We start from the raw sequence: 10,141 nt of genomic DNA on the forward strand, positions 1-10,141 counted from the left end.
TAAAGCTTTATTGATAGTAAATTCAGTGATCTAAAGTTTGGTAAGTTAAGTCATTCTAACTATTTTTTGTTTTGAATGGATTGTTGTCACTTTTTTCACATTTTGAATGAATTGTTTCTTTTCTTTTTGTGTATGGTTAATAACCGAATAACCAAAATCGATAACCATCAAACCGATAAATGTATATTATATTTGGTTTGATTTTGATAATTTTAAAATCGATTAAGTTGGTTTAGTTATAATTTTGATCAATAACCAATCCAAATCGACCTGTGAACACCCCTAAATTTGGCTAAGCGTATGCACGAGCTACAAAAGATAACGAAAGAAACACTTGTCAACAAGGATAGAGCTTAAAGACCACAAAAATCACATCATTGTTATCTTGGGTGTTTTGCTACACAATTTTCTAAATAAATTTGAAATCAAACAGACATGGTAAATAGTTTTCTGAAAAAGTCTTGCATACAAGTTACAGGTAGTTCAAGCAATCCACCTGGCAAGCCCATAAATAAGAAATCAATTTATTTGCTTTATTTTATAACAACCATGTCACAACAATAGAAAAAATATTGCACATTTACACTTGAGAATATAATCACCTAAAAGTTGAAGACACAAGTAAATATCATCAGTAGTTTTTTTTCAAAGCAATATGTTGGTTGCATCATAATTTCCTATGGCGGAGATTATCAACAGCAGTAGTAGTTCCTTGTAAATTGGTGGTAGCAGTCAATTTGGCGGCATTCTGGTTGGAAAACAGAGAAGATGCTCTGTTATTGAAACTTCTATTCTGAGCCAGATCCAGGAAATCAACGGTGACTGGAGGCTGAAATTCCGATCGAGTTCTACGGTGAGATGAGCCTTCGATGGATTCAGCTCGGAGGAGCATGTGGTAGCTCCGGTTAGAGGTGTCGGAGAGGCAGCGAAAAGTGTTTTGATGTGGCTTATGTTTCTTCATAGCGTGAAGGAGAAATGGGATTAAACCTTCCATAAGTGGGTGATGGATGATGCTTTTGAGTTTTGGGTGTTTAAGTTTTGATGTTAGAAATGGAGATGGCTGAACATTATTTATAGTGGAGAAATTACAGAGTTATGGATACCAATTGCCAACACTCAGCGCTAAATTGTCAAACAACTCTACCTACTTAATTCTAAAGGTTATAATTTATTTATATGTAGAATAGCAAGTATTTAGTCTATATTAAGTATTATAGTTACAGTTTAAGGAAATTGTAATTCGCGACTACAATTTTCTCAATTTCTGTTATTTATCTTATTTGTATAATTTTTTTTATTTTTATAATTCGCCTAATTTTTATAAATTGAATGAATATGACTTTGATATCATTTCACATTAGGTTTTAGATCTATGAACACCTAAAAACTAGTTCAAAAGAATTATTCAAATCTTATAAGAAGTTCAAGGATGAGTCTCATCCCTTATTGGATTTCTTTACGTTGATCAATTTATTTAAACTTGTATTTTGAAACATGCTAGAATATTTATGTACACCTACTATGAAGTTTATATTCTTAGCAGATGTTTGTCCATAGATTTCAAATATTTTTTGCTTTATTTTTTGCAAAATCATGAAGCTAGGATGGAAGATAGAGTTATGTTTAATTATATTTATTATAAAAAAATATTTTAAATAGTGCTCATGCTTGGATATAATAATTTTTTTTCAAAAAAAAGTGAGTTATTTTTCAAATTTAAGATACAATTACAAATTAAATTTAAATTTTTTATGATCAAACACTAACCGTCGTATCATAATGGTTTTTTGAGAAAATACAATGGACTTGCCTCCATATGATTTGCATTGGGTTGGTAGGTGAAATATAACAAACTTACATACCNAGGAATAAAAATGGTGTAAAACCTTATGTTCGGTCAAAAATTACGTGTCTACAATTATTCTCACCTAACCTGTTAAATTTGACACGTGTTCATTACATAAACATCGGTTAAACATTTAATACATGCCTAGTAAATGAATATTAACTTGATCAAAATTAAGAGTGAAGTCCATAAAAACATGATCCTCCCAACTTTTTTATGATCCATTATTCAATTTTAGTCTCTTTTGATCCAGTGCATTTCAACCTAAGCAATATTTGAGCAGGTTAATAACGTGTCATGTATTAGCTCAATTCATTTTCAATTTAATCTAATCCATCCACCACCCCCAGAATTTTGGAACTAAACGAGGTGTTGTTTAATGGATAAGGAAAAAGATACATGTTACCAAAAGTGGTAAACATAATCAACCAGTGAAGGTGTGTTCTGTGTTCAACTTGTATTGTAGTATTTGAATTTAATTTGAAATAGTTAATTGAGCACATTGATTGAAAAAGCAAGGTCAAAACTTGAAAATTAGTGGATTCCAACTGTCTCTAACGCGTTATTATTGATAACTATCTACTATTTCAATTGCCCACAGATTCTTAATGATTTTTCTTTATTCTCCAGTCTTATACAATGTGTATTTTTTTTTTCAACGGTCAAAACTTATTCCTATTTAATTAACTAATAATAATATTGTCTGCTTACTTTTCTGTTAACGATTAATTTAATAAACCTCTGTATTGAAAAGCATGGCATAATCTTGTAGTGCAAACAACTAATCATCAAACTACTTGCGTCAATTCAAACATCAGAATTTAAACTAATTAAAATAATTTTTACACATTTTGAAAACACATTATTAGTAAAAGAAAGACAAAAAATACCCAAAAGTCTCACCTGATTATTAATAAAATGAGTGGTAAACTAAAATCAAATTTCAGTAACAAAATATTAGATAATTGTACGCCCAAAAGTGGCTAGGTAGTCACTATTAAGGTATTAACTAAAAAATAAATAAAAATTTACTAAGAAATTTCAAAATATAAAATAATAAGCATACGACCTAAACAAGATTTAACATCTATGCCTAAGAAATGATTTAAATTATATGTAACTAATATATAATTTTTGATCAAACGAATTTTAGATAAACCCCTATCAACTTTACATAACTCAGCCTTGCTCAAATATAACTAGAATAAATTTCAAAATGATTAAAAGATACTTAGTGCACTAATTTATCTTTGAAAAAAAAAATTAATCATTCATTTTGGATATACGTGAATCAATTTGTCACACTGGTTTGACAATTTAGCATTAATCAACGTTGTTGACTATTCTCATCCATATCCATGAAACTTCTCCTTGAAAACATTTTCCACTATAAATAATGGTCAGCCATCTCCATTTTGTAATATCAAAACTTAAACACCCAAAACTCAAAAACATCATCCATTCATAACCCACTAAGAAGAAAAAAGAAAACTCATGGAAGGTTTAATCCCATTTCTCCTTCATGCTATGAAGAAACAGAGGCCTCACCACAATAGTTTCCGGTCCCTTTCCGACACCTCTAACCGGAGCTACCACTTGCTCGTCGGAGCTGATTCCATCGAGGGCTCATCTCATCGGAGAACTCGATCGGAGTTTCAGCCTCCGGTCACCACTGTTGATTTCTTGGATCTGCCTCAGCCTAGAAGCTTCAATAACAGAGCATCTTCTCTGCTTTCCCCTGTTTCCAACCAGAATGCTTCCAGATTGCAATTTGGTTCTAACATGGCTGCTACAGACAATTTACAAGGGACGATTTCTGTTGATAATCTCCGTCATAGGAAATTCTGATTGCGTTAAAAAACTGCTACTGATGAAGAATTTGTAAATGTACTATATTTGTTTCATTCTTTTGTACTAATATTGTTGTTCGACTATTATAAAATTATGTTCTTTTATGTTATCAAATGATATTTTAAGGATTCTTTATTTATTTATTTATATTTTGTAGCTAGAATCATTTCTGTTGCTGTTTCAAATGAGACTCCATACTAGAGCAACAATATATCTTCAAGGATAGTGTTTGATCATAGATTTCCAAATACTTTTGGCAAATATTATTGTACTAGTCTACATATTTGCGCTTTGCGCGAAATTAAATATATTTTTTAAATAATTGATATCTTTAATTGAATATTTTTTTTAAATAGTGTATAAGAAAAAAATACAAATAGAGTCACAGTCGTAATGTTGTTTGTGCAAAAAATTGCTAGAGAGATATTTTCAAACTGTAATTTTTGCTTAATATTGCCGATAAAAAGAAAAAAACATAAAATGTAAATCTGAAAAATTTCAATAAATTGATTATTGTAGTTTCATATTAAATTCAATGAGTTTTATAATAACAATGTTAGTTCAATCAAAGTAACATTAAATTTAATTCGTTATAAATTACATGACTTTATTTATGTATAAACCACTTGATTTGTAATAAAAATAATTTAGAATATATTTGTGATGCATTAAAGTAAGAATAATACTTAAACTATGTTTCAACATAGTTATACATGAAATTAAGAAGTTAGTGAGATCTTCTTCTTTTTGTTTGGCTTTTTTTTTTATATTTAATTTTTTGTATTGAGATTAATCTAATGGGTACGCACATTGCATATGATTTGTTAATCTTAACGGATCACATGTTTCAACTTTCATTTTTATATAATATCTTTTGAGAAAAAACATCTCAAGAAAAAGAAATTAAGTTGATTATATAACATTACATTGGAGATCATACTTTGCAATAGAAAATAAAAAAATTGAAAAACATAATATCAGAAATAAAATGTATATTTATAAGAAGTCATGATGTCATTAGTAATTTGATGTGTTACTTATGTTTTTGATTATATAAAGATTATCATAGAGTGACAGATATTAAATTTTCGAGAATACATAACGTATCAAGTTATAAAAAGGTAAACCAAGAGTTGAATCAATATTTGTTCCTAACACATGTAGAGCGGTGGAAGAGTTTTATAATGTTAAGCTAATTATTATTGTAGTCATCACTGAAAAAAAATTAATATATGATAATAACTATTCAAAAATAACTCCTTCTTTAATGTAAATTTTTTAAGATAAATTATTTTTTCTTTAAATAGTTATGAGTTAAATACACATTAATCACATCTGCACATTTATCATAGTAGAACTATAAAATATATATTTTTATTATAACTATAAAATATTTTATTATTATAATATATGTACATCTTATTTATACTACACAAAGAAAAATATTTTATATATGTATCCGATCATATTACATAGATATGTTATTGGGAGAATTAAATGAAGAAATTTAAAGTTTTTTTTTACAATAATTAAGAGAAGTTAAAGAAATGTATATTTTTAGTGAAAAGTTGACTTTTGAGCTTTTATAATATGAAACTAAGAATTTTTTCTTCATTCTTAGAATTTTTTCTTCATTCTTTTCAGTAAATAATTTGTTTATTGATTAAATTAAAGTTTTCAAAATACTAAAAAGATAATTTGTTTATTTATTTATTTTGTAACTTTTTTTTAATATGATAAACCATATCATATCTTTCAGGGGCAATAATATTCAATAGCTATGAAAAATGTAGCATGGGTAATATTATATCTTTCAACCACGATAACAATTTAAAATATTAATTAAAAATTGACAAATAGATATACACAAAAATAAAATCGTTTAACTTTCATCTTCATTCATACACATAAGAATAATAATAAGAAGAAGAGCAAAGTTAAGTGAGCAAAAATGTTAATTGAGATTTTTAATATGTTGGTTAGTAGAGTTTCATAATTTATTTTTTGCCGAACAGAAGGAAATTATATATCTAATCAAAATAAAATAATATTAATTGAAATCAAAACAATACATGAACGAATCTTCAAAATATTTGGAAACCATTCAAACTTATGTATGATCATCTCTCTTGATGAAATCTTTCAAGATAATTAAGCATCCTTCTTCATTTTGATTAACTTGTACCAAACTAATGTGAACATCCATGTGATGAATCTTGAAGAATATATCTATAATCTTTGTGATGAATTTTTGAAGAAGATATCTATGATCTTTATCAAAATGAGGATGATATGGTGACATTATTAAGTACATGATTGATGAAAAAGATGAAAAAAAAAATAACAAGAGGAAAAAACTATACTGATATAAAGAAAGAACGAGAAAATGAAAATGAATATGAACATTCAACACTTCCATACATAATTGTTATTTATAGATGGTGTAAATCATAAGAATAGTTAGAAATGAGTTGAAGAGAGACATTATTTAAGTAGGGAATGTAAATAGATGAAGATTTTTTTCTAACTTATTAGATATAATTAGAATAGTAAATATGATTGAATTTTATAATTAATAAACAAATTATTTAATGAAAAGAAATGAATAAAAAAAGTCAAAAAAAGAGAGAAAAAAAGGATAAGTAGGAATGGAGGTCATAGAGAAGTGTCACATCATCTTTTCTATGTTTCTCCTTTATATATATACTAGGAGACTTGGCCACGCTTCACACGGTTAAGAAAAATCTCTTTAAATTTACAAACTAATCTTTTACTATTTCAAAAAATTAAAAATATTTTAAAATAATTATATAGTCTTCAAATCCAAATAAATTGGATTTTAATTTAATTTTAATTTGTTTAACCTTTCATTACCTAAAACTTAGTTATTAGAAAATAAAGTTCATCCAAAAAAAGAAGAAGAGAGATTCCCTTAAATTTTCAACATCATTATTTGTGTTCTGATGTAGTGACATTCTTTTGCTTAATTAAAAAAAAATTATATCTTAAAAAGAAAAGTATTTTGCACATAATCATGATATAGTAATAATGGTATTCAATAGTTTCATTAAATTTCTACGTTAGTACATTTTATAATTTTGAGAAAGTTGTATAAATATTTATTTGTTACAAATGCTTAGAGGTTTTGCCTATTTCAAGTTCTTACATAATTCAATAAATTCTTATATTTAACTCTTTTTTTTAAAAAAAAAGTGATAATATTTACAATATAAATATAAACGCTAAAAATTTACAGTTTAACCGAAAATATGCATATTTTTTTTATTTGTAAGTAAACTAAAGTACACATATTTGTTAGCCTCCTATGAAAGCTTAACAATAATATTTGAGACTTTATTCTTACAATATGTACAAGCAGAAATGAAAAAGAGATATATTCAAAAATAAATCAAAACTAATTGATGGCAACAAATTAATTAAAAAATAAAATGAAAATTAAAAAGAAACTAAAACAACCATTCAATTACATTTTTCTGGCATATATTCTTTCCCTGTCGTTTATCCTTCACTAATGTGTCTACTATTATTTTGTTTTTTTTTCTCCCCATATGTTGTACAAGCAAAAGAACATACACGCACGCACGCGCGCGCGCATATATATATATATAACAAATCTCCTCATTATGTTAAAAATTATAGTAACAAAATATATTTATATAGATACTTAAAATAATATAGTCTTGCACTTACCATAATAATAAAAAATAAATCATAAATTTTAAATTAAAGAGATTAATATTCTAATTTGGTTAATGACTTGATCAAATTGAGGAAAGTAGGTGAGAGCACAATTTGAAATGAAATAATCTATATATCAAAATAGATAAATGCCTTTTCTGATCATTGAGGCATGCCACATCATCGAGATGAAGATCTAGCTTTATATATATATATATATATATATATATATATATATATTTATTTTATTTTTATTTTTAGTTAGTGATGCTTATGTATTTTCTATTTGGAAAAATTATGTGGTTAAGCAAACTTATACTACTTAATTATTCATCATAGTTATAGTTTGTTATAATTACCACTCGTGACTAACATTATACATTAATTACGTGGGCTAACTTCGAGTTTGTATAATTAGTCACGCTTGTATATGTATAATTCGCAAGAATATACAAATACATATGTATAATATACAATTATCTAACCGATATACATATATAATTCACATCTCTCCCACTCGCTGCCCTCACTCGCTCGCCTCTCTCCTCCCTCTCCCAATCTCGCTTGTCATATATACAACTATGTATATGTATAATATACAATTATCTAACTGATATACATATACAATTCACCTCTCTCTCACTCTCTGTCCTCTCTCGCTTGCCTCTCTCCTTCCTCTATTAAAATTTAAAAACACTTCCTGAAGTTCAAATAATCTGCATATTATTCGGAGATTTGCAAGAACAAAAAGAAAAAGAATGAAGAATTTGAAGTTTGCTATAAGATAATATATGTTGAATTTTCTGAAGATACAACAATACTATGTTATGTTGAATTTTGTGGATATATAACAATGATTTAAGAAAACTCTTAACAGTAGAAGACAACTTATGATCACCAAAAACTCATTTTTTTTAGCACCATCCAGGAACTAATTCATTATTGCATATTCTTCTAGTTTAGTATATTCGTGGTATACATAAATTTGTATGTAAGAATTAATTAAAATTATAATAAATTATGAAAGTGAACTCATGACTTAAAAATATAACAAATTAGTGCTAAATCATTAAACGTTAAATATATAAAATTTAAATCATGGCTCTGGCTTAATATCATGATATATATACCACTTGCTTTCACCCCACACACATAAAAAAAAAAAATCTTCAAAAACACAACCTGAAAAAATATCAAAAGTTAGTACTAAAAACTTTAAATATTAAATAAATAAAATTTAAATTTTGAATTCACCTATATCTCTTCATATCACACAACACTTGCTTTCACCACACAAAAACCCAAAAAAAATATTACCCATGCTATTGTTTTCAATCTATATGAAAAGTATTGAAATTTTCTTGATCCACCTTTGTAAATCATAAAGAATCATTCTAATTTTATAATTACGATAATCAATAAAAAAAAAGTCATAAGATAAAAGTCATTTAGTATTAACAGGTAATGAAAAAACTAAAAAACCATACAAATAAGACTAACAAAGAAAAACATACATAAAAAGCCGACCTTGATAAATTGGGAGGGATTATATAAATCACACAAGTCCCAATAAAAACAACCCAAATCCTTTCTTTTTATTTTTGAGAATTCATTTTTCTTTACCATTAAATATTTTCTTCCACAATCCACAAAGTCCCGTGCACTTTTAGTAATAACTTCTATAAAGTGCAGTAAAAAAGGATGTTCAAAGTGCAGTCATTGACTATTAATTTAGGAGTTATAATTGTCAAGAATTGTGTGGAGTAATGAAAATAAAAACAATTAAACTTTTATTTTAAAGAAAATAAATAAATGAAAAAGTAACAATTGACACATTCATTCATTTCTATATAACAATAAAATGAATGAAAAGATACTTTTTAATTACAAATAAAATTATGATACAAAAATCATTCTTAAGATCCTACAATATATTAATATTTAAATTTCAAAAAATAATATTAATTAAAAAAAGGTACCTGATAAATGCCAATGATTCACATCAAACATGAGACAACTGATAAACAAAAAAATATTTTTCCATGATATATATAGCTCAAGATTTATAGGAGAAGATGAAAAAGTGAGGAGTTATATAAATTAATTTTTAGAAGTTAATGAAGGGACGTGGGGAGAGGAAAGGTTGGTACACGGTTACAACTTACAATTAAAATTTGCATTTACATGAAAATGAGACTTTAACAATAAAAATTTGGAAAAGTATCTTTCTCTTTACAATTAATTAGAATCTATTAATTATTACAGCCTTAATTAAAATCTATTTACATGGAAAAATAGAGAAGAAAAAAACTAAAAATAGATCAGTAGATTTCCTGATCATAGAGGCATACCACATCCGCTGATTGAAGATCCTATATATATATATATATATATTTGGAAATATATTACACCTTTTTAAGAAATATGATTTATGCCCATAAGTTTTAATATCAAAACTAACCATATGTTTGTATTACATAGCACATGACTTTGTTACTCTAAGCCGTTGTTCATCATTTTCATTAACAACCATACCATATCTTTCATATACACTGAATATTCCATCACTACTTTGATGTTTACGTAAAAAATATGTAAAACAACTACTATAGAGGGTGTTGTTTTAAAAGATAAAAGTTTGGTGTAGAATTTGAATTATTAAAAGTTCCCAAATAATGAGATTTGACCCAAATACTATTTTTTTCTAATATTTGAGAATTTGGGTTATTTGCCAAATAGTGACAA

At 26.4% G+C, this 10,141-nt stretch overlaps 3 protein-coding genes across 4 annotated transcripts in view; 2 read left to right on the top strand and 1 right to left on the bottom strand.

Annotated features, from left to right (window-relative positions):
• Nucleotides 1–10,141, top strand: part of LOC125842790 (uncharacterized) — a 176,072-nt gene that overhangs the window by 143,115 nt on the left and 22,816 nt on the right. The window lies entirely within an intron of this gene.
• Nucleotides 639–1,033, bottom strand: LOC125844620 (uncharacterized). Its single transcript, XM_049523970.1, has one exon. It carries the CDS (start codon nucleotides 992–994, stop codon nucleotides 668–670), a length of 327 nt encoding a protein of 108 aa, XP_049379927.1. The 5' UTR covers nucleotides 995–1,033; the 3' UTR covers nucleotides 639–667.
• LOC125844539 (uncharacterized) lies at nucleotides 3,260–3,695 on the top strand. The gene has a single exon (XM_049523876.1). The coding sequence runs from the start codon at nucleotides 3,341–3,343 to the stop codon at nucleotides 3,692–3,694; it is 354 nt and encodes a 117-aa protein (XP_049379833.1). The 5' UTR covers nucleotides 3,260–3,340; the 3' UTR covers nucleotide 3,695.

This window comes from Solanum stenotomum, chromosome 1 (assembly GCF_019186545.1).
Source record: "Solanum stenotomum isolate F172 chromosome 1, ASM1918654v1, whole genome shotgun sequence".
In the NCBI taxonomy this organism is placed as follows: domain Eukaryota; kingdom Viridiplantae; phylum Streptophyta; class Magnoliopsida; order Solanales; family Solanaceae; genus Solanum; species Solanum stenotomum.

Coding starts and splice junctions, on each gene's coding strand:
- LOC125844620 (XM_049523970.1), bottom strand. CDS start 994: ATGGAAGGTTTAATCCCATTTCTCCTTCACGCTATGAAGAAACATAAG.
- LOC125844539 (XM_049523876.1), top strand. CDS start 3,341: ATGGAAGGTTTAATCCCATTTCTCCTTCATGCTATGAAGAAACAGAGG.